We start from the raw sequence: 26,361 nt of genomic DNA, 5'->3' as shown, positions 1-26,361 counted from the left end.
TATATGGAACACAGTTAACTCCAGGTCAAAAGAAGCCGGGTATTGACAGTTTCATGCATCATGTTTTCCCTCATACATCAAATTCCTCTTTACCCAAACTAAAGCGTGACCAATAATGCTCAGTGCTCCCGGATATGACAGCTGCAGGACTTTAGACCTTGGACGGCACTATCTGGCCGTCTGTAAATCATTTTCCCCAAACTCCAGCCCCCCCCCCCCACACACACACACAAAAAAAACAAGACAAGTTCCAAATCTGATGAAGAAATAAAATCCATGCCTGTGAGGACATATATTGGGACCCTCTCCAGGTGGTTTGTGTGAACCCTCTGATCTCAAGTAAACACCAGGTCCTATGTGATGGAGTTAAAGTTGAAGCGGTGACTTGAACTCACTCCAGGTCTGGGACAGTTATATGAGGAGAGAGTGACGGGTGTCAACACAGCTGCTGCTGCTCGGTGTTCTCTGCAGGCTACAGTGCATCCACACACACACACACACACACACACACACACACACACACACACACACACACACACACACACACACACACACACACACACACACACACACACACACACACACACACACACACACACACACCGTGGAGGAGAGGAGAGGAGGAGGAGGAGGAGGAGGAGGAGGAGGAGGAGGAGGAAGAGGAGGAGGATTCCATTCATCGCTACATCAGCTCTCCGCCGCCTGGACCTCCTGCGTGCCCCTGCCAGCCTGCGAGAGACTGTGCAGGCTACACCACGCGCACGCCGGTGTGTGGATGTCCAGCGGAGAGAGAGAGAGAGAGAGACAAAAAGTCCCCTCCGTCAGTGCTGGACCCCCGGTGTGGATGTGGAGCCCCGGCGGGGGGAGAGAGATAGAGAGAGAGAGAGGACCGCGGCTGTGAAACTCTTCATCCTCAGCAGTGACCGGTGAGTGGAGACACGATGCGTCCATTTGATAAAAGCACACACACGGTTACAGTGTTGACGTTTTCAGTGAGGATCATGGATGGCGGTGTTGACGGTAAAGAGCAGTTTAACGGGAGATACCGACGGAGCGATATCCGCTATGTTTAGTTTATTATCGTGGAGAGGGAGAGGGTTTATCATGGAGGCTGCGTTGAACGTCCTGCTGGTCTTTTTTTTAATCTGACTCCAAAAAATGCTCAGTCTCACACACACACACACAGACACAGACACACAGACAAACACACATGCGCACACGCACACACACACGCACACACACACACCCACACACAGGCGCAGGACAGCAGTGTCTGTGGAGTTCACGCAGGCTGAGAGATACGCACCGTGCGGGCCGTGGGATATTGCGGTGGTGTGTGTGTGTGTGTGTGTGTGTGTGTGTGTGTGTTTGTGTGTTTTCTCCTCTTCCGAGAGAAAGAGCGGTTAGTTCCTGTCCGCTTTCAGGGAGGACAAGCCGATTCTTGAAACGCGACCAAGGTCTATTTTGGAGGAAAAGAAAGACGCCGGCCTCAATTGAGCTTGAGCCGTGTCTCCCAGCCATCCTGTTGTCATGGTTACCGGCTCGAGGAGGCTGGGAGAACATGGCTGTCTCGCGCTCGCCCCCCGCCCCCCCCCCATCCCACTTCTCCCTCTCTCTCTCTCTCTCACACACACACACACACGGAGAGAGACAGACAATGAGCCCTGTCTATCTCCTGTTTGTTTATGTCTTTCCAAGTGTACTGGGAGACTCTTTGGAAAAAGGAGCAGGCACATTGACCTTTTTAAAAGCAAAGTGATTATTAAACACAACCCTTAAAGAGCATTATGGTTTCTATAAACCCAGTGTGGATGACTATACACAATCTGACCCCCTCACATGTGATAACACAATAGAGGCATGGTGATTTGCTTTTGGGCCGAGACCTACTGTATCTTTGCTTCTCCAGGATGTGGGAGGCTTCTTTAAAACAGGTGTTTGATAGCAGCTTATTTTTCATCCTCAAAGCAAAGTCGTTATTATCTTAATTATAGACATTTACACGTCTAGTAGGTACAGTGGAGCACATTCCTCCCCGATACAACGGAGGGCTCTCCCAGGCTCAGAGTGCAGCTCCGGCTCCGGTGGAATCAAGTTGAAGTCGGTGTCAGACAGAGTCAGACACAGCAGCAGCAGCAGCACACTCCAGAACAAACTGTCTATCGCTTCCTCTCGCCTCTCGTCTTTCTCCATTTCATCCCTCTTAGTTATATAAAAACATAATTTTGTACGTTGAAAGGAAGCATTGTGCACCTTCAACTCATTTTGAGAAATGTATTATTTGGATTACATATCAAATGAATCAATACTTTTTAATATATACAGTATATTCATGTTGAAGTTTGAATATGGAAAAAAGGGCAGTTTTGAAAACCATTCAGATGCCAGACAGGGTATGTTGTGTTTTAGCTGTGTGTAATTATAATACATTTGTTCGACAAAATGGAAGTGCCATAACAAGATGAATCTCCACATTATCCCGTGAGCCTGTATTTAGATGTGGACATTCAGGGTGATAAAATGAGAGCGGCCGCTTGACCTTGATGACACAGAAGTGACACATTGGGGTGATTTGGGGGAGCTGGCCGAGCTGTTCCGCTCCAGTAGGCCGACGTGGCTGGTTGGGGGCTCTGTGTTACTGCTGGTGTGACTCGAAGGCAGAGCAGGTTGAGTGAGGGAAGCACCCTGGACCTCTTCCAAGTCCATATTTTCCTGCACTTCCTGTCGCAGGCTAACAAGCAGGAAATGATTCTTCTTCCTCTTCTCCGTCTGCATCTCTGTTTGTAGCACAACAGCATTTTTGAAAGGTGACAATGTATCTGCACCACGTGTGTGTATGTGTGTGTGTCTGTGTGTGTGTGTGGGCGGGGCTATAGTGCCTGTGTCGCATCCAGCCTGTATATTGTGAACAGGGTCAGTAGGCCATTCATAGTGTGAGATTGCGGCGTCTCTCAGATACAAGAGGAGGGCTGAGGAGTATGCTGAGCTGATTATCATCCATCAGAGTCAAGCTGAGAGCTTCATTAATTCATTTTGATTACAAATTAGCGCTTGATGAAAACTGTTTAGAGGGTTGTCCTGCTGGTGTCTGTGGTTAAGGCAGTGGCGGATCATAGCATTTTCTAAATCTGGGACCATAAAGGGGCCAACATTTAAACAGAGGGGACAATCATATGGCCAACATCCATGCAGAATTCCTGATTCATTAAGGTGCACATTTAAATCATACCTTGTTTACTGTTAGCTCTATAGCTAACTATAGCTAGATTTAAAGATCCTTTGCGAAGTGTGAAACCTTTTTATTGAGTGTCATGTTCGCCAATCTTTCTCTGCTGCAGTTTTTCTAATTAGTAATAATATTTGAGATAATCAACTTGCTGTCAATGTACACAGTGAAGCACCACTTGTGGTAACTGTGAGTGATGCCTTTCAATAAGAAACCGTCATGGTGGCACACGGCACAAACAAAAGAAAACTCATTCAGTTTAAAATGAGTGCAGGCATCATTACAAACATAATGAGTTCAGAAAAGTTAAAAGTGGTCAATAGACTGGCAGTTCCACCACTTACACAAAAAACGGTGCAGTGTTTACCATAACAGACGAGTGTTTTCAAAAAGATTTATACAAAAACAGATAGATAGATAGATAGATAGATAGATAGATAGATAGATAGATAGATAGATAGATAGATATATAGATAGATAGATAGATAGATAGATAGATAGATAGATAGATAGATAGATAGATAGATAGATAGATAGATAGATAGATAGATAGATAGATAGATAGATAGATAGATAGATAGATAGATAGATAGATAGATAGATAGATAGATAGATAGATAGATAGATAGATAGATAGATAGATAGATAGATAGATAGATAGATAGATAGATAGATAGATAGATAGATAGATAGATAGATAGATAGATAGATAGATAGATAGATAGATAGATAGATATTACGTATTAAGTAGATTAAGGGTTTAAAGATCAGAACATGAATTTCTATAATATTATGTTAAGGCCATAATTTCATTATTTCATAGGTTGGTAGTGCAAGTCCTTCCATTTTGATTCAGAAAAGCCACAACCAGATTTTCTATGCTATTGTGTAGCTCGGTCATTTGCTAAACTCTCTGGGAATCCCTGGTAATCCTCTCCTCCACTGCACCATCTTACATTCAGTCACTGCCAATAACATCTGGCCATGGTGCAACTCCACTGGAACAGGAAAGGTGCCAAGTTCCACAAAAGTGTCAAGTTGTTATATTTTACAGGGTTAAGTTACGGCGTTTGAAATACATGAGTCTGCACAGTTGTGTCTTGTTGAGCCGTGTTAGCAAGGTCCTACCAATACACCGATTGACCCCATTTGTTTTGCATTTATGAACCTTTAAAACCAAACATGCAGGATAAATGTACACTTGGATATACATCAGTGTGATAAAGTTATAATATGTGCGGTTATCAAAACATTTTATCTTAGAGCATAAGACAGAAAAGGATTTACTATAGAAATTGTGTCATCATTATTTGCCCAGTAAGTAGCACAAACTCCTCTCATACTGTATATTGTTCTTATAGCCTTTGTTGTCCCTGTGCAGGAGAGAGAGAGAGAGAAAAACCCCATCATAAATCACCTCCACTGTAAATGGAACAGCAACCAAAAACAACCTATATAGAGAGTATTGGCTGATATATAAAAAAATCATTAACAGCATCAGCTCCCAAAATCCTGTATGGGTCAGACTCTATATACGGTATCATATTAATCAGTTAGATTTGCTACTTCTGCTGTGTCAGGTACTTGGAGTTTGTGAAGCCACACTCAAACTATGCTGACATGAACATCTTAACAATCTTGGCTCCTCCAAGCTCTCATCCAAATGAATCCACATTATTGGCTGCATTTTGGAAAACTTGTGACGTGCTTGTTCCTAACCTGTCTGTTTGGAATGGGCTTGTTGCTTGACCTGTGATTGTTCTGGCTGCAGCTTTCTTTCTGAATCTGTACAAGTGACCTGTAGTAGTAGAGCCGCAGCAAGTAAAGACTCAATTCTCAAAACCCTGAAGCTGCACAAAAGAGCTCTTCAGCTGTTTATTCAAAGTTAGATGATGCAATTTATGTTGTTGAGCTGGAGCCCCCATGCTACAGAACACTGGTCACCTGATTATTCAGGTTTTACTAATATTTAACGTATTGGTTGTCCAAATCACACCAAATTCAACACTGACCCTTAAATCTATCTTTTATGGATTTGTCAACTTTCGGAAAGTGTGGTACTAAATAGCTAAGAACCATCAGTCGGACATAGCAAAGTTAAGTTTGGTTGCTTTTAACTGGTGAAAACAACTGGAACTTGAGAAGCAGGCTCTCTATTCCAGTAAGCGTGCTTGCTCTGAATAAGTATTCTCTCTAATTTCTGAAGCTCTTAGTCTGATTACCTCAGTTGTCTTTCTCTGGTATCCCTGCTGCTGATAGAGAGCGGTCATGCTTATCGCTGGAGACTCCCAGTGGACTGCGGCTCTGTGTCTCGGAGAATCAATAAATTACACCATAATGTGTGTCTGTGTGCGTTTTTTGCAGTGTGTGTTTGTGTGTGTGTTTCTGTGTGTGAGACAGGCAGAATGATAGAGAGAGATATACAAAGCACATGAAGACAGAGAATAGCTATTTAATGGCGAGTTTGCCTTTTATCTAGCATCTTCCTCACTGGATTGCTGGTTCATATGCCTGGTTGGGCCATGATTTCAGATGTGTGTGTGTGTGTGTGTGTGTGTGTGTGTGTGTGTGTGTGTGTGTGTGTGTGTGTGTGTGTGTGTGTGTGTGTGTGTGTGTGTGAGTTTGTGTGTGTGTGTGTGTGCAAATGTGTGTGTGTGCCAATGTGTATGGGTGTGTTGTTCACATGATTGGCAGATGGTCCGATCGCAATCAAAGGAAATTGATAAGGCTTAAGAACCCCAGTCTTCTGCTGACAAAAGTAGAATGCAATAAGTCTGTCCTGTTCACCATTGTATATACAGCGACAAAAAGACTCAAACACACACACACACACACACACAAACACACACACAAAAACACACACACACTAACGCTATCACTATCATTGGCAGGGTTTTCTCCTCATCCGTCCACGTGGGGTGTCTGAGAACATCTGCTCCCTCTCTCCTCGGCAGTCGGACTCGCAGCGCAGCCTCCTCTGTTTTCCTTTTTCTGCTGGCTAAGATCCATTTACCTCAATTACTGCAAAATGAGAGGCTTAGACAGAGAAAAGAGAGAGTGGAGTTGCACTGTGAGAAAAACAGAGGAGGAAGAGAGTGGGGGAAATAACAGGACACTGGAGATACAGAGAGGGAGGGAGAGAGGCAGAGAATTCCCACTTTTCGTGCCTCGTTTCATAACTGTTCCCTGTTTCCAGTTATGGAGATGTGTCACCGTTTTGTTTGTGTGTGTGTGTGTGTGCTTGTCTGCATGTTAATATGTGCAAATGTCTCTTTGTGTAACGGCATAAATGGATGCAAATGGTACGTGTTTGCATATGCTGAGTAGATGTGCACGAGCGTGACCTGCCAAAGACTCAGGTGGATATATGTTGCAAATATTCTCTACCTCACTTCAGGATTATTTGAGCGGAATCACAGAATGATCCATGCAAATGACTTGCAGCTACCAGTTTCTGAATTGCACTTTTCCTTGTATGTCAATATGCAGTTAAATAGGTTATATTATCATGTGTGATAAATGCTGAACTGTGCAGTATGATGATGTTTATGCAAATGGAATAAACTGAAACAAATTGTCTAGTCCCGAAAAAGATAACAGCAATTATTCCCATGCTCCTTTTTATTGTAAAAGTAAAAATTAAACAAGACTGAATGAGCCAATCACAGATGTATTGAAGGATCAGTCAAAGTAACCTTTGAGATTTTCAACAGCATTCAGAGTGAGAGGGAGTTTGATACTTAACCCGATCTCAGTGTGTGAAGAACAATCTCTTTACTTATTCAGACAAGGTATGTGCTGGCTTGGTCTTGAGTTTGTTATTGTTGGCTTGAACGGTATCTTTCCCACAGGTGAACTCAAACAGTACAGCAACATCAAGTCCTAAAAAAAGCAAAGGTTAACTGTCATTTGGTGACACGTTTGAAATTAAGAGGAAGTTTATCTGTCTTTTTGGTTCTGCATAATTTGCATCTTTCCTTTTAGTATCTGTGATAAAACATTTAGTGGGTCTGTGGCGTCCTCGTTGCTCAGCAGAAATTCTAAGTCTCTTGCAACACCATAGATTGGCTCACATCCTAACCTGCAACAAAACAAAGATAAAATGCTTAAGATTTTCCCTGAGAAACTGCTGAACTTTGTTTAATGTGAATTGTTAAAGCAAGGTCCTTTCCGTCCTCTACATACTGTCAGAAATTATCTGAATTCCTGTAAATATTTAACTGCAGTTATGCTGCAGGTCCCCTGCTGCGCATGATTCAGCAGAGTAGGTATTAGAGTCTCACAGGACTTTGCTTTGATCAGGCAGGCAGGGCTGTGTGCTGGCTGCACTCGGCAACAGAAATAGAACCCCTTCAACTCAGAGATCTGCTTTATAAAATATTTGTCCGTAATTTTGCTCAATTTACTTTATTTTAATTTATGCCATACCAAAATTAACTGTAACAATGCGGACTCATGCTGTATATGCCTGGATTTTCATAATCAAAGATGAGACTATAAATTAATTATTTTGTTGTGTCTTGTTGTGCTTATTGTGCTTATTGAGCTGCTGTTAGCAAGGTTAAGATAAACACTTTCTCAGTCAATTTGAATATTTTCTATTCTATGTGCCATCATTTATCGCGATTATTTCTCTATAATGAGGATACATACCCACTTCCTCTTATAATAAGGAGTTTGATTTAAACCATTACATTATCAATAAATCTGTCTTTTAATTATAATAAGAAAAGCTGTGAGACTGCCAATCACAATTTCTTAAGGCTCAAGAAAAATTCTTTAGAATTGCTATCTGTTTAGGATGTAGGACAAGATGTTGAATATCCATTGTACCATTGAAGGCCTTCTGCACAATTGAGCTTACCAAACACCATTAGAAGGTGTTAGTGGCCACCAGCAGATGTTAGGGACATAACTTTAGTTGTGCACCTTAGCGTCATCAAGTGTTTTGGGCTTGTAATCAATGATGCTTGAGGGTACACTGAGGCTAAAGGTACATCTGAATGGGAATAAATCCATCATTCGTAAAAAGCTGAAACCAATCAATATTTGTTTTGCTTGAGAACCATTATTCCATCATTTATCGAAATTGTTGGCAAATTTTCCTGTCAATGACTACACCTAAAATCATTTCGCACATACAGACTGAATCTATTCCACTTTGTATCTTGTCTTATTTTCCAGAGAAAAGAATATTATATCAAACGCCAGCATTAATTCGCATAACTAGCTCTGCAGAACAGTAATTGAGAGCTTCTCATTAGCATTTGTCCTTGACCCCCAGTGAGGATAGAAGACGATAGAAGAAGACCTGCTGCACAGGCTTTCTTGTCCAACAGTGAAAGTGAAAATCACAGTACACCATGAGGACACGTTCAAATCTCACGTTACGATGTTGTATTTACCCAAAGCACAACCAGAGCAGAGCTGGAAACATAGTTAGTTATTCAGCTGTGAAATCTTCATGCAGACAGATAGTGGATGAGCTGGCAGGATCATTCTGACAGGAATCTGTGGGGCTTTATTAAACCAGTCTCTCTCGATGGCTGCCTGCATGTGTGTGTCTCTGCTCCTTTCTGCTTTATCTACCTTTTCCTGCCCTCCTTTCAGAGGTGTTTGGGATCATCTGGTGCAGAGGACAAAGTGTTCCAGCCATGTGCATCTCTCTGTGTGTAACACACACATGCACACATAGAAACACACTGCATTGCACACACAGCTGTTTGTTCAAGGTGACCTCTGTGACTGGTAATTAAGACAAGAAATTATCAAAAGGCTAATTCAGTATCTGCTATAGGTAATGTTCTCAACTGTAACACCTCCTCCTGAGTTTAACTTGGTGCTTTGTCTTTATTTCATGCTCATTTTCTTCTCTCCTTTTTTACCCTGCAGAGAGTCCTCTCCAGGAGCTCATCTTAAAATCTGGCCCTCATCTCGGGCCTGAGTGGACGGGTGCTCCCCCCTCAGTAAAGAGCACCATGACCCAGGAGGGGCAGGCTCTGCCCTCTCCCACCCCAGCAGAGAACCCAGCAGAGGCCAGCACAACCTCCACCACCGACTCACCCACAGAGACCCCCAACCTGACAGAGCAGGACAAGCCGGGGGCCGAGGAGGGGAAACAACAAGAGGAGATCAGAGAAGGGGATGAGGAGGCACAGGGTGAGACACATGGGGAAGGAGAGGGGAGAGCAGAAGCAGAGGAGGGGGAGTTTAAAGAGGGGAGGTTAGATAGCAGTGGAGGTGAAGATCAGCAGACAGATGGAGGGGTGGAGGGAGAGAGGGAAGGCACAAGAGTGGATGGATGTATAAATTCAGAGGGAATCTCAACAGGGGAAGAGGCAGCAGCACATGAGGTGGAGGAGATGAAAGAGGAAGAGGAGGGGAAAGAAAATGAAGAGATGCAACCGTCGACAGAGGAGGCAACACACCCTCAACATGCTGGGCGGTCAGTTCACTAAATCTTCTTTACCGTTGCACTCTCTCCACATATATTCTGTACTGCTGTCAGGGCATGGACATCTTGAGACTATATCTCTTTGTGACTTTAAAATTATGAAACTGTCTTACCCCTTAGTTAATTACAAATGAGCTGTTAAATAAACGATTCATTAGCTTTTATCTTGAAAAAGTGAAAGATAAACCTACATATCCACACATGGTTTTCTTACAGATTACATTATAGAGTAAACGGAGTCTTCTGTGGTTGGGAAGACTGTGTTTATGTTTTCCACTGATGTCTCAATACATTGCCACTTTTACTAACTGAATATTTTCAATGGAATTTTATTTCCTGAGTGTGGTTTTGTAGTAGATCATTACTGTAATAAATAAATGGGGAAAAAAGCCTCAACTGCGGAGAAAACAAACAGAGCAAAAATGCCTAATTTTTAAAAGCTGGAAGATACAGTCACCAATTTTCTAACCGCTTTAAAATAGCATTGTGTGTGTGTGTTTGTGTGTGTGTTTGAGTGTGCGAGAATAATTGTGCGGAGAGAGGGGAGTTGAATATTGCAACTGTGGCAGAAAACATGTCTGTAGACTTGTGGTTTGCTGAATTACATGAAGTAGCAAAGCATAGCATGAAATAGCATAAGAACATAGTATAACATAACAAAGAATACTTTTACATAACAAAGCATAAGATAGCATAAAATAATGTATATCAATGACAATGAATATCTTCTTTATGTGAAAACCAATCTCAATAAAGACACTGCCATATGTTTAAGTCATAAGCTAAATATAATTTCCCACGCTTCTCTGCCTCTTGTTGATACAGACTTGCAAACGGCATAGGTGGGAATGAAGACGAGGATGACGCTGGTGAGGAGGAAGGAGGAGATGAAGCAGGGACTCATACCAACTTGGATGTTTTGAGCTCTAACTTTGAGATGAATGTAGAACAAGCTGGTACAGAAGTGGAGGAAGAGGAGGAAGAGGTTCAGACAGAAGGAGATGGAAGAGAAACCCAGGACAGTTTCAGCTCGGCATTCGAGCAGATTGTTGAGCAGGTCGATGTTCAGGAGCAAGAAGAGGAGGAAGAGGACAGGGAGTTGGAGGAGGAGAGGGAGAAAGGTACGGTGGACAACAAAGATGGCTTCAGCTCCACATTTGAGCGCATCGTGGAGTCCGCACTGCTGAGGGGGGGAACCTGCTACAGCAGCCTGGACTCTCTGGACGTGCTGTCACTCACCGACGAGACAGACAGCTGTGTCAGCTTCGAGGCGCCACTGACGCCGCTCATCCAACAGAGGGCGCTGTTACAGGGCCCTGAACCTCTGGAGCTGGAGCTGGAAACCGTTCAGGAGCAAGAAGGGGCTGAGGCTGGACCAGATGCCCCAGGTGCTGGAGAGACCACTGTCCGTGGAGGTGGAGCTGTGGCAGCAGGAGGAAGCCCACTGAGGACCACCATAACAGGGAGCAGATCAGAGTTTGTGCTGAGTCAGCCTGGACGCTGGGCTATCCCCAATGGATACCATGCAGACTCCCAGGGAGGCATGGAGGGTTCTGGAGCCATGATTAACTCTCTCAGGTAAGGAGGAAGCCAACTTTTAGTATGTTGAGTTATTTTATGTTTTTACAGCGGACAGCGTCCTTAAGCTGAAGGTGAGTTTTTAAATCAATTAGACAATCCTAGTGAAAATTAGTGCAATTTACATACTTTCTTACAAACTGTTACTCCTCCTTTCCAGGTTTGATTCAGTGGAATGTAGAGGCGATGTTATCAATGTGTCACAGTGTCTTATTTGATGTCAGCTCAAGTAGTCACCAAAGTAAGAGAATGGTCAAATCCTTGGTCAAATAGGAACCGAGGGGATCAAAACGACGTGGATTGCACTTACTTGTGGTGTGATACAAATAAAAGGAGTTTGGGTTTGCCTTATGTAAGTCAATGCTTATGAATGGAATCTAAGTTATATGGTTATATGAGGTTTGGGCAATATATTGAAATCAATCATTGTACTGTTATTGAACCCTGGGATTCTTTTAACACTCAAATTAGAAATACAGATTGCTCATTCAAAACTCTAAATCAGTTCCGGTATGTCTTTCGAAGCAGTTAATGTAGACAAGCTGTCATGATAACGTTTCCCCCAGAGCAAAATCTTGATGTCAGAAGCACAGCCACTGGGATATTAATTAATTTTCCTGTGTTGTTCACCTCACAGCATCACCACTGTGCTTCAAGCTTCATGTGGGAAACACATCTGAACTGGACTTTTATGAGAGTTGACTACATATCTCTCCTTTTAATCATGAACGAAGGTTAATGTAAATTTAACTACCCCATCACTAATGGCAGATTTCAGCATGTGTCCTGCTGCATGGGAAGTCCTATAAGATGATGTGCCCTTGGCTTAACCAGCAGGTGGTGTGAGCCCAGCTGTGAGCCCTGAGAGAGGGGGCAGGGTGGTTAGCTGTGGGGGTGTTAAGGAGGAGGTCTGGCTGTTCAAAATGAAGTAGTTTGTCCATATGTGCAAACTCAGAGGTCAGAGTAATGTATACCATTCTACAGGCAAGGTTAAAAAAAAAATCTCAGCTCATGTTACTCAGGAGCAGTAGCAAGGAGAAACAGTTTAAGTGCACGGAAGGATAAGTCTGTGAACTTCAGCATTAACATTAACACTGCACTCCCAGAACAGACTTCAACAGTAGCAACCAGACAGGAGAGTGTTTTACATTTCAATTTGAAGTCAGTTGCATTGATGATGGAACAGCGTTGAGCCTGATAAAACCCTCGTGCAGCAGCAGGTTCATGAAGCAGACCTGCACATTGTCACTGGGGTATTTGCTTTATTCAAGGATTTTGCTCAAAGCAAACTCGCACAATTGTGAGCAATAAGCCCAGTGCTGCTAAATGACACAAGGTTTATACTTGAACATAGTCCTCCTGTGACTGGAAACAGAATGTGTTGGACTAGTGTGGTGGTTTCATGAGGGAACTAACGTTTATAATGTATACAATCGTATGGAAATAAGATGCATCGCACCCGTCAGCGTAATGAATCATCTAAGCAAGAGTGTCGTTCACTTTGTCTCTGATAGCCAGCTGATATTTATAACGGTGAGGTTTTTACGACACTGTGATATCTAATCCACTCTATCCATCTTTGCTTACACCCTGAGGAATTGTGGGAATACAACAACAACAGCTGACAGTCCTTTTTTTATACATTTAATTATCTTAATTGCACTAAAGAGGGTTGAAGAAGACAGCGCAGAGCCACCACAGATGAAATTGGTAGCGGGGGGCCATATGGGAAAAGCCATGGAGTTTGAAATACAGCCGTGTGAGATCCCTGTGCCTTGTTCCCCAGCACTGCCCCCCCCCCCCCCCTGCACAGTTTCTACAGCTACAAAACGACTGGAATGTCAAATAGATGCACAGACCTCCGACATGATCTGCTCAGATAAATAAGATCCCTGGTGCTTCCACAACTCAGTTGGAGCTATGAGGTGACTCCAGGGTTTTTGGACGTCGGCTCCCCTTCTCTTCCCTCTCTCTTTTTCTCTCCACCCCCCACCCCAGGCTACAGATGTTGTCCCTTAAGCACGGTCTTGCTTCCTGACCGCCAGTGCCAAGCTGAATGAGCTATTGTTTATGTCATGACATCATCGTCTTCAGCTTTCCTCCGCCCAGCAGGGTCTTAGAGTCAATGTGTGTGTGTGTAAGTGAGCGATTATTACTCTATACTAGCCAGCTTGCCAGTCATTTGAGCACTTAAGTCTAGAGTGGATACATCTGCTAGTCCGTCTTAAAGGGACAGCTGTACTTTCTAAAGTATCCAATTTATCCATTTAGGTTTTTACGACATTGAAAAGGGAAAAGTAACAAGCATTAGTGCAAATCACAGTGTACTTAAAAAAAAAAAATGTTTTCATGCTTATCAAGCTTCAATTCAACCTCTTTTTATTAGAATGAGAACAACACTGCACCATAGCTTATTACTTCTTTTACGGATTTTGTAAGAGCTCAGGCTTCCAACGTAAATGAAGTATTATGCATGTAGCTTCAGCTAACAGGGAATAGACAGGTTGTAAATTCTATTTCATAAATCACACCTTAACAGCTGTTGGGGTTGACGCCTATAAGGTGAACAGGTGTATCAAAGCTAAAATAATTACTTATAAAAGATATAAAAGCTGCCTGCTGTGCTGTTTTTCAGCTAAATGTCTACCATCATCCATTTGAGTGTGTACATGCCTTTCCTTGTGTTCCATCTCTCTTTCTCTCCTTCCCTCTCGGTCTCTCCATCTCTTTGTTGGCTCCATCTCACCTCCTGCCTCTATTCATTTCTCCTCTTTATCTGTCTTATCTCACTCCATCTCATCTCCCGTCGTCCCCCTCACCTTCCCCCTCCTTTTCGTCTTTGCATCACCTCCTTCATTCCATTTCCCCCGCTCCCCCGTCCCGCTGCTGCCACTGTTTCTTATCTCTCACTCCTCTACCTCTCTCTCTCGCCTGCGGGTAACCGCAGAAATGGCACTGTTAGACATTTTGGCACCTCGGCATCATGGACAACTAGTTATTTGTACTGCAGGGCAGAGCAGCTGCAGGGCGATGGATTCCAAATGGCAAGTCAGTCCGTTAGTGAGCTTGGCCGACATTTAGTTTGTTTATGGATCACTCAATCAATTTGTTTGTTTGTCTGTCATTTAAATGAATGTTCATATTTTTTATTCTCAATTCGTCACCTGTGTTTTTCTGCCACTGCTTCACTCATGTGGTTTTTTTGGATAACATTTCCCATTGAAGTTTTGGGTTGGAATTTTACCATTTTTCACCACCCAACTTTTACCAATTTCAGCCTAGCAATTAACGTAGCTAATAACCTATGAACACAAAGTGTAGCTGATGCTAATGGGACCATCATTCGCTTTTGAGGTACTAGTGCGGTGCCCGATAAAAGCATGTCTATTAGGTTTGGGCTGTTTGCCTGACCTGTGGTAAAGCTGGCTGCCGCTTTCTTTCTGAAACCCTAAAACTGACCTGTAGTAATTAAGCTGCGGCAAGTAAACACTGGCTGCTCAACTCAGTATCCGGAACCCGAAAGTGGAGAATGTGTTGCCTTCACCATTGTGGGGAACACGCTGATGAAACCCAGCCGTGGATACTTCCTATTTGTTCAAAGTTTAATATTGAATGAATAACGTGTACGTGTACCAGATTCAACACTGCACTTCCATGGTCCCTTTCCTTTACATTTTAGAAAGATTTGGACACAAACTGAACTATAGGATAAGGTCAAATTTAGACCTGGTGACAGCACTGGATGAAAACCGACTTGTTACAATTCTTCCTGACTTGTGTTCAAATCCATGTGCAATAATTATTTTAGTCTGAGACAAACTAGGGGACCTTCACTGTTGTCCTTACAGCCAAATGGCGTTTGAAGCCTTCCTTTGATCCAATGCTGGATATTCAGTTCAGATAAATAAGAGTCTTTGAACAAAGATAGTGTGTTCGCAGCTCTGACGTTGACCACATGATAACAGTGTAACTTTTGACAAAAATGACACCAGAGTCAAGACAGAGAGTAGTGTGTCTTCTCAGGAAAGCACTGTCATATGGAACGCTGCTGTTGGATCAGTACATATGTCTGAAAACACTGCAAATGCTCTGTTAGTGACTCCTCAATCAGTTTGTGAACGTCTTAACATGAATAAAACTGAAACAGTTCCATGTCATACATCACTTGTAATTATTACTTCCACTGAGGAGGTTATGTTTTCCCCCCTGTCAGTCTGTATGTTGGTTGGTTTGTTGGTAAGCAAGATTAAATAAAAAGTAGAGCTGTCAAACGATTAAAATATTTAATCGCGATTAATCGCATTTTGTCATAGTTAACTCGCGATTAATCGCAATTAATCGCAAATTTGTATCTATTCTGAATGTTCCTTCATTTATTATTTTTCCATAATTTTACTTTCGTTTTAATGCTCTTATCAACATGGAAAAGTGGATTGGCTTGTTTTATGCAAATGTTTTATATTATTGAAAAACAACATTGCCAAACAGGGCGGTACAAAATAAAATTATAAAGTGCACATTTCAGGTAAACAAGGACTCAGCCTATAGTGCAGTTAAACCATGGCTTAATATTTTCTTTTTTTCAAGTTTGCTGTGAACATAGCAGTCAGTCCTCTTATTTCAGAAACAATGAACCATAACAGTTAGGTTACCAATAAAAGGTAAGCCTACTACTTCTTTGCTTTAAGCTAGCTACTCAAACAGACAAGCAACAAATAACAAACAAACAAAATACACAGGCAGGTGTCGGCCTACTTTGAAATAAATGAAACACAGAACTTTGTAGGGCTATTTGAGTCCTCCCCTTATTTGTGGAAAATGTATGAAATAAGAAGTACCCTATTTTTAAATAAATAAAAACATATAGCTGCAGCCTAATAGTGTAACGGACTGGGTTTATGTTTATGTTTGGTTTTGACGTATGCTCAGTAAAACAATGTTGAAGGAGCGCTCTGATGTCTGACGGTCATGAAGGGGTCTGGGTGGGACATGTGACTGTTTGGACCAATAGGATGGGGGGATCGGGGATCAATGAGGAAGTGAAGTGTTGATGTCTGCGAGAGACGGAGTAACAGCGAGAGGTGCACATGTTCGTGTAGAGGAAAATACCAGTTACTAAACCACGAAGAAGTTCCGTGTCCTGTGGGATGCTACAATAGCTTTAAAATATATATTTTAGGTGGCGAAATATTAAAACAAAAAGCGAGAGCAGGTCAGACTGGAGGCGAACACAGATACTGAAGCTGCAGCTGCAGCTCTGCTTTAACTCGAGTTAAAAAAATTGACGGCGTTAAAATGGGTTTGCGTTAACGCCGTTAATAACGCGTTAAACTGACAGCCCTAATAAAAAGTAATGGACTGATTACCGTGAAACTTAATGCAGTATAGGTCAGGGAAGAATTCACAAAATATTGGTGCAGATCTGGATCGGGGCTGATCTAAGTTTTTAAAATTTTCGTCTTGTTTACATTGCGAGAAAGGCGTTTGGCTACATTTCCTTGATTTCTCAGGAATTATTCATGGCTTTTGGTGAAAGACGTCATGTTCAGGGGACTGATATTAATGAATCTGGATCTTGTAAATTGAAATAAGGTTCTGTAATGGGAATGTTGGGCCTTGGCGGAGGTATGCACTCTCTGAGTGCCCCCTCTAGTCAAGGTGATGTTTCTTTAGAGATTTTTTTGTTAAATAAAAAAAAGAGTCAACTCTTGGAAACAAAAAAAAAACACTACTGGTTTTCATCAAATCTAAATATTCAAACTGATTCAGATGGCTTTCAGACTTTGCATTAATGTGTTCTTACATCCCGAGTGCAAGCGCACTCTCCAAAAATCCAGGCTTCAACTTTCATAACAGACAGAGCTTTGATGATGCCCTGGGTGGAGAGAGGAAACCTAATCTTACCTCAGCCAACCTCCCCCTGTAGATGCAGATGCTGTCTGCTGATTATTCTGACATCTCTGGATAAAGGATGTAAAGTAGGCGGCTGGCCAAGGGGATAAAAAGAAAAAGAAAATACTGGCAAGTATTGCAGATGCTGCACACATCTAACACATTGGAAGAAGAGGTGAAGGTTTTATTTTCAAACAGCAGGAATCTTATTCAGCAAACTGGCTTTTTAGTTCCGACGTGTTTCAGTCAGGACATAGTTTATCAGCCTGTCACTCAGTCAGGTAGTATCTCTGTAAGCTTAGCTAGTCAGTCAGTTCCTTCAGATGAGTTATTTCCCGGTTTTCTGTGGAAGCATCACTGACGTTTAAGCTAAACCTTAATCCACAGAAGCTGCTAAAACTGCCATGAAAACACACTGTCTGTCCATCATACTATCTGTCTGTCTGTCTTACTTGCAGCCTACGACAACACATAGCCAGCCAGATCTAGCCAGTTGAATGCATGTGATAATGGAAAGTGCAGTGTAGCATCCAGAAACACAAACTAGCACACACAGAGAAATGCTCAACAACAAGGACATTGACACTGAAACCTCTTCATACATCAAAGCGCAAACTAATAAAAGTCATGGCATGGGAAGGATATCATACAGTATCCAAATATTGAATCATACATGTCTTCTTATTGATGTGCATGTGTGCAGTATAGCTGGCCGCACATTTGCATGTATGCAAGTGTCCATATGTGTATTTGTGTAGAAAACGTGCTATGAGTAATTGCACGGTCCTCCCTGTAGCTTGTGAGCCCGCCAGATCTAAGCCCGGGCCGAGCAGATAAAAGCCAAACGCAGTTGTTTCCATATCAGAGAAGCAGCTCTGCCGCGTGCACTAATCTCTTTCATATACACTGTCGAGTGCAGAAACGCAATCACACACAGAGGAAAAAGGGACACATGGACCAGCATTATGCATGCGTAAACAAAACTGTGCATAACACTCTGGATGTTTCTCTTTTTCTGTATCTCTCTATCTCTTGCACAGACCACAGACACACACACAGAGACACACACACACAGAGACACACACACACACACACACACACACACACACACACACACACACACACAGACACACACACAAACACATCTTTCAGGATGTCACTGTGGGAATAAAACCCTTTGCGTGGCTCTGTAACGGTGCTGAAACATCCTGCAGATTATCCTCTCCTGGCTCTCACTCCGGCAGTGATATGACTCACACAAACACACACGCACACACAAACACACACACACACACACACACACACACACACACACACACACACACACACACACACACACACACACACACACACAAACACACACACACAATCACAAGCAGTAATACATACACATAATTTTTCCCCCTAACCACAGACAGACAATCACCAACTGAATAATTTCAGCACTGACAGATTTATCCCTGTGTATTTATAGCTCGACTCAATGTTTCATGACACATCCCACTGTCCTAATATTCCAATGACTGTTTTGGCTGAATTTGGCTCCTCAGACCACAGGGTTCACTTGTCTGAGTCGTCTGTCAGCACTTCCTGTATGCGTTCAATGGAAGTTTAGTCAGACTCTGTAAAACATTTGCGTCTGATTTCATTTTGAATGCTTTCTGGTTTAGCTGTATGAATCTGTAGCAGATTTTAGTCAGATCAAGATTGTTGTTGTTGTTGTGTTCAGTGTTTCAGTCCCACACCTGAACACAATTTGCCTCACTCGGCTGAAAGGGTCACCATTGTCTATTGTCTGCCACTTTGTGGGTGTTCTGGGTTCCTTGTGTGGGTGCGTGTGTGCAATAAGAAGACAGAGAGAAAGAAAGAGACAGAAAACAAAACATACTGGAATATTTAAGATTAGTGGTATCTGGCTATATTAAAAAAAAGCTTTGACAAGCCTTAAATCTGCAGTATAATCTGTAACTTATCTTAAATTAATTGATTTTAAACATCAGTAGTGGTATTGACTGTAATATTACAACTACATATAACAATAATAATGACATTTTACGTTAGTAGGTTTTACCACTGAATATGTTCTTAGGAAGTCAAATGTTCTGAGGAAAGAAGATTTTATGAATGGTGGCACCTTGAAAATAATGAAACGGACACACTGATGGCAGAGTTTACCAACACAAGAGGTGCATGATAAGCTAGATCACAAAGCAATAATGACACTATATCTGTCTGTTATGGAGGTATAGAAACAGGATTGTTGCTGTAGTGAGTTTGTCTTGCGTGACTTGTGTTGTATTGACTTTATTAGTTCCTGCAGATGACACATCTGGATGACCACTTCAACTACTTTCTGACTCTAGATCTGGCAACATGAAAGCCTGGCTGGCTGACAGGGAAGCACAAAACAAGGACTCCTTTTAACAGGATGCAAAAAAAAACATCTGTCTTGAGTGTCCTCTTGTGGGTAACTGCAGAGGCTGAATCAGTTTTTCCCTTGTGTTGGCTGCTATGAGAAGATCACATCTGTGCAAGTACAGGGTTTTAAATTCTGCTGTCCACTGTGTACAAATGATACAGGTTATCCATGAGTCATGGGGGTAAAAACACTGATGTGTTACCAGCGTTCAGGAGAGAATTCTGGTCTCATTTCATCACTGAAGATCTGTGTTGTTACCTTCAAGGAAATGTAGTCATTGTTGTCTGCTCCTAATCATCTGCAGACTTTTAATCAGGCTGCAGTGAAAGCCTCATTGAGGTCTGAAAACCCCAATGAAACCTTTGCCTCAGTTTTCATCCACCACCTACTAAATGTTGTACTTTTGACCCTCCGGCTACATGCACTCTTTTTCAGTTGGAGCATAGTTTTAACTTTTCATTAAAAATAGGTAGTTTGGTCTTTTACAGCGCAAGGTAGCTTCACCCGATCTATATCACAGACTGTGTATAAAGATGGACGACATGTCTCCACTTCCTCCCACATTCCAGAAATCAAACCAAATATCCCGGATACGAACGCACTTGGTACCAGAGTATACACGATTCATGCACTCGACCAATCTGTCAGTCTCAGCTGTCTATCAGGACATTTCACCCTGTTTCCATTGCATCAAATAACTAAATAAAACCAATCAAACAAACAAATAAAAGAAATCATCTTGGAGAAAAAATATTTAATGTGAACCGCTAAAGACCCGTTTCCACTGGTCAAAAAACCCTCTAACACCAATAACATCTGGCTTTTGTTTGCAATGGGAATGCATACAAATGGGTCTGTGTCAAATGACTCTGGAGTAGACACAGGTTTTTATCAGCTCAGGCTTCGATCGACAGCGATGAAACGTGAATGCTCTTATTTATTTTTAAACATTAAGTGTGTTGATGCTGCACCTTGTGTACCAGTACCAGCTCCCGGTGTGTTCATGCCATAAAACAAGACTCACCAGGAACAAAAACAGAAAGATGAACCTTGATGGCCGTTTTTTTATCGAGTTAACCCACGTTCACCAGTGTTTGGCTGTAGAACAGGAATAATGTGGGGGAGGTGGGATTTATGACCTGTACTGCAGCCAGCCACCAGGGGGCGGTTAAAAGGCTTTGGCTTCACTTTTAGGGAGCACTCATGTCGTCCACCGTTATATATGGTCTACGGTCTACATCTTTCAAGATTCATGATTCAAGATTCAAGATTCAAAATTCAAGATTCAAGATGCAAGAGTTTATTATCAAATGCACAACAATAACATTAAGCAGTCCCTTGCAATGGAATGCTTGAGTCACAGGCTCTCTTCTAGCAATGCTCAAGTAATTACAACCGAAACAAATTTGAATACTTTGTGAGGCATGTTGAATGAATACATTTCAATGATGGACAGAAATAGCCTCATGCAGTGACGGCTGGAGAAAGCAGCCTGTGGAGGGAACGTCAGGAAACGTCCCGTTGATATTGACCTGGTCTGCCGGCTCGCAGCCCCTCACTTTAACCCAGAGGAAGTGCTGTTGGCTGGGATACACAGGGCCATTGTGAAGCCACCACTACGAACTAATTCATCAGGAGAAAAGTCGCTCCGCCCCTGACATCCTCTCCTGCGAGGAGCGCTCACCCAGCCAACAAAACTTCAAGGAAAAGAACTGCACGCTCCTGCCTGGTGACGCGGCGCTGGATTAACGCAACACTCCCGATCGATCATCACCATCATCGTTTATTGGCTGCAATTACACGATGATTTGATTTCCGCTCTGTGGACGTCAGACCGGGCCTGAGGTGAAGTAACAGACCGGAGCTGGAGGATGAGGCGCTGGGTCCGTAGCGAGGATTCGACCGCTGATCCAAGATCCTGAGAGACGATCATGTGGAAAGAGGAATATGACGTTCACTTCGACTTTCTGCTGAATCTCCTGTGAGTGTTACACGTCCTCACACCGGAGGTGGTTGGAGGTTTCGCGTCCAATGGGTGGGAACATTAATGAAATGCTGCGTGGCTAAAAGGAAATAGTGAGGCAGCTGTAACTTTACTCTGAGGAAAATCTATACGGTACTTCTACAATATTTCTGTAGAGACTTTAACCTTTTGAAAAAAAATAACAAATAGTTTTTTTAAAAGTACATCGTTTTATTTTACGTGTCATTTGATGTTTCCATAAGAAAGAAAGAAATAAATAAAGTTCTTGTCAATCACTGCCGAGGATTCAAAGAAAATGTAAACTTTACCGTAAATGTATCATACATTTCAGAATAAGAAAGAAAGAACTGTCACTATACTTTGGTACAGTGCAATTGTAAGAGATAGATTTATTTTTAAAATATAGAAAAATATAAGCATCTAATAAAAATATCCTACACAGAGTAGTAGCAGCAAGACATTCCATCCTGGATTTCATCATATCTTTATCTGTACTTATTGGATTGGATTGCATGGAATTGATGGTTTATGGGATTCATAAGCACTACATGTATTACAGTGATACAGAGGTTAGGGGTGCAACTAGCAATTATTTAGAGTATCACTTATTCTAGAAAATAAAGACTAGTACCCATCACAAGCTCTTAAAGCTCAAGGCGATGTCTTAAAACTGTTTATGTCCAACCAACAGTTCAAATGACAAATATAACATTATATTATTTATTAGGTTTTATTAAATCCTCTGTGTAGTTTACTTTTATATGGGTTTTTTTAATTCACCAAAGAGAAGCACTCCTAATGTTGTATTCGGTGCTTACAATGACTATATTCTGAAAACCCAAACATATTCAGTTTATAAGGACGTAAAAAAGATAAATATATCTTTGATTTTGAGAATATGTATGTATAATTGTATATATACAAAATAGTGTCTTATTCATTTACTGCTGAAGAACATATATAGTAGGCAGTTATTGTTTAAGCTCTAATATCGATTTGTAGCAATTCTCAAACTAGAAATTTCCTCATTACTCACAAACTACTACTTCTTATAAGGATCTTGAATATTTTGAACTCCAACTAGCAGTTTTGAAGACAGTATGTCTATAAAGTACAGTTTGGCCTTGCCTGATGTACCATCACTGTCAACAGCTGAATGTAAATCAGAGTCTATGTATATGTCTTATTGACATTTAACAGTCCAGTGTTGCAAAAGTGTTTTTGTGTTGATTGTATATACAGGCCGCAGCAGATAACACCACTTAAAAACTGACAAACATGAAGTTCCTCCACTGAATGTTTGTGTGTTTTGAAAGTATGTCGACTGTACTCTGTTGGCAGCGGATCAGTGTTTACAAAAATGAAAGAAACATCTGTGATCCCACAGAGTTTCATAATCCAGGTAATCCCGTAATTGTTGATTACGCTTGCAGCCAATGCCACTGAGACCCTCCCCTTCACACACACACACACACACACAAACACACACAAACACCTCGCATGCAAGACACACCTGTTAGGCGTGGTTGGTGAACAGATAAAAAGATTAACACGTGACTCACTGGCATGCACAATCATGCTGCCAATCTCTGACACACTGGCACACACACAGACAGTGGTCACAGTGGCGGCGGCAGAATGTGGCCTGGGGATATAGAATTGCGCCTTTGGATGGACAAATAGATTTACTGTGTGTCACTTGGCCGCCAAGTATTTTGCCACAAAAAGCTCTCTCTAGATAACTGACACTTCGTATTGTGTCTCTCTCACTAGAATTTTGTGTTTGTGTTTCATAGTGTGTTTATGTTTGTGTGTATATTCTGTTTCTGCCAGACGGGCGGGGGAGCGTCGGGGGAGCCCAGCATCGTTTTAGCCTCGTGACTGATATGAGATCTGAATGATTTATGAGGCCTCTCCGAAGTCTAGTGAATTAATACAGGCAGACAAGTGAAAGCAATTTCACTGCAGACACACAGCCAGATATTGTTTTGACGGTTCACCACTCACTCATTTTATTTATGCATGTATATGGCAGGCATTTGTGTGACATGTACAGGCCATATTCCTGTCCATCAATTTTCCCATTCTTATCTGGGTCTCGAGGGGGATCGTGAGTCTTTTACCCAGATTATGTGGGATACACAGTCCATTGAGCATGTTATGGCACTGTCCAGGGTTCTCCTCTCTGTGAGACGTGTCCAGAAGACCTCTGGTGGGAACTGTACAGGAAGCATCTTAATCAGATCCCTAGACCACCTCAGCTGGCCCTTTCTCCCGTCCAAAAAGCAGTTTACTCCTTCCGGATATACAGTACAAGCCCCCCACCCTGTCCCTGAGGATGAGCCCTGGTCCGCTGCAAATCAACCAGCTTTCCCTTGACTCTTAACTTCAGTCTGGTTGTCCTTCTTGGCAGCAGCGCTCAGCCACAATAAGGTGGAGGAGTTTGCGTGGCCCACCTCATCACAGTTGAGGGCTTTATGTGTCCATCTGACCCTGGGACCTGGGTTGTTGGTGGCAGAAGAACATTATGGGGTGTCCCAGGGCAAATTGCTCCAAGGTCAGGGGCCAGATGAAGAGTAATTCTGAGAAGCTAATGAATCAGCCAAGACAGGGAAGTGTAACCTTGCCTAGAGCAAGGGAAGCTAAGGATGTTGTGCACAGCCAGCCATTCAGCATGTGAAGGCAGGGACCTGACTCCTGACCACAAAAAACTGACTGTGACTTTTGTGCGTTGTGTTTATTTGCAGCTTTTTGTTTTGTCATACCGGTTTGTGAATAACAGCATCGGAGGACTCGTCTGTCATTCTTTGTAATTGTAACACAGGGCACCTTGGCTTCCGCTGTATCCACGGTAACCAGCAAACTCCTTGCAACAGAAGCGTGTAATGTATTGAATTTGCGAGGGTAATGCAATTGGGCTGATTAAATTATGCAAGAAACATCTGAATCATCTGGTGGGATTGCTGACAGAGACACACAGATGCACACACAGATAAGACACATGGGGAAATGGCTTTTAGACTGATGGAAGTGAATTAGTATGTGCTTTCTACAGAAATATAACAACAAAATTGGCACTTTTTGGGGGATATTTGCTGAGTTCATCTTAATTCAGTTTTTTGTTTTTACCCTGTTTGTTAACATGATATTTCTTTAGCAACTGATTGGCATGAATGTGTAAATACAATTCAAAGATTTCTTTTTTTAATCATAAATACAATATATGACCAATTAAGGCAAAAAAAACGTTGCTCGCTTCACAGAAAGTGAAGTGACAGAAATACCAGAACATTTAACCTTGTAATCAAAAACAAACCCTCTGCAATAAGGATTTAAGGTCTAAATAAAAATGCTAATTGACTTCCTACTGAAGTAAACAATGTGATGCAGAGCAGCGGACGCAGCTCACACGTCTTCATCGAACCTCCTTACTAAGTCATAAATAAATAAGTAGGGAACTAATTAATACTGTGCATCGATCTTCTCTGTTCTGTTGATGGCACTTAAACAGTTATGGGGGAGTGTGAGCTCTCGTTCTGATCAGACAGTTCATCGGACTGTGTCCTTTAGTGCCACACTGCACTAAAGGACAGAGGAGGTTTTCACCCCTGTCCATTTGTATTTGCCCAAAACTACTGTAAAGGGAACTTGGTGGAAGAATGTGGTGCTGCTTGATTGAATTTAAGGGGACTGTTGGGTCTTGGCGGAGGTATGATCTCTTATTCTAGTTTCTCTATGTTAAAAGGGCCATTTAACTAGTTGTAACAGGAAGATTAGTACTACTCAGCCAGAGAAATCAAGTTGTATCGTATAAGGCCGCCTGTGGGTCTGATTTATGTGTTTTGAGAAAATTACCCTGCTCATGTTGTTACTGGTCAGGGTTTGGCTCAGTTGGGGCGTTATATTTCAAATACATCACACTGTGTGACTGCAGGATTTGAACCATGTGAGCATTTTCTAATCAAGGTGGATCTAATAAAATATGGTTGCATTATGGGAAATGTAGGATCTATAGTTTTTGAGGCTTGACCCATACTAGAGATTGAAGTCACAGCCATAGATACACTATGCATTTCCACTTCCTGTTACTATTCAGAGAAGAAACCAAAATATTCCAGATTTGAACCCTGCCATCTCGTGCATTCAGAGCCAGAGTCTTTGCAGTAGTTAGTGGAGGATGTAGGGAGGTTGTGCCGATACAAACACTTGACCAGCCAGTCGGTTTATATGGCCTCTCAATAACTAATTAAGGCTGTCACGTTGTGTATCTTTATATACAGTCGATGGTCAGAGCATGTAGGCCACTGCTGATTCAATAGTTTGTTATCTACTTCCTTTTAGTCTCACACCTTAATGAAGATCCTAATTCTAAAAATAGTTTTTCTAAAAAAAACATTTGTTTGTTAATTAGTCAGCAGAATAACACAAAATCTACTGCATGGATTACCATGACACGTGGTGGAAGGATGTAGTATGGCTCCGGGCAGAACTCATGAAATATTTGTTGTGGATCTGGACCAGGATGGGATCTAGGAATTTGTTTCACTTGTTTCACTTTCTTTTACATTGAAATATCCTTTCTTTTACATTGAAATATCCTTCAATTTAAAAGAAAGTGAAACAAATTAGTGTTAAGGAGACTGTTATTTATTGGTGTATGTAATGTGATGCAGATCCAAATAACAATCTGGACCCTGTGAATTTAAATGTGGTTTCTAAGAGGAATGTTGGGCCTTGGCTGAGGTATGAGCTCTACTGACTGTGATTTTAGTTTCTATTCAGGTAAGAGAGCAAGTGAAAAAAATATT

At 42.0% G+C, this 26,361-nt stretch overlaps 1 protein-coding gene across 2 annotated transcripts in view; it reads left to right on the top strand.

Annotated features, from left to right (window-relative positions):
- Nucleotides 1–675: 675 nt before the first annotated feature.
- psd2 (pleckstrin and Sec7 domain containing 2) overlaps nucleotides 676–26,361 on the top strand; it is a 39,077-nt gene continuing 13,391 nt past the window's right edge. For both annotated transcript variants that reach the window (XM_061079002.1, XM_061079003.1), the window contains exons 1-3: nucleotides 676–926; nucleotides 9,119–9,671; nucleotides 10,506–11,258. In XM_061079002.1, coding sequence (XP_060934985.1) covers nucleotides 9,205–9,671; nucleotides 10,506–11,258 — 1,220 coding nt within the window. In that variant the 5' untranslated portion in view covers nucleotides 676–926; nucleotides 9,119–9,204. The remainder of the gene's footprint in view (nucleotides 927–9,118; nucleotides 9,672–10,505; nucleotides 11,259–26,361) is intronic.

The sequence above is a fragment of the Limanda limanda genome, chromosome 10, assembly GCF_963576545.1.
Source record: "Limanda limanda chromosome 10, fLimLim1.1, whole genome shotgun sequence".
Taxonomy (NCBI): Eukaryota; Metazoa; Chordata; class Actinopteri; order Pleuronectiformes; family Pleuronectidae; genus Limanda; species Limanda limanda.
The sequence above is the reverse complement of the archived record's forward strand: the minus strand, read 5'-3'. Positions and strand labels throughout refer to the sequence as shown.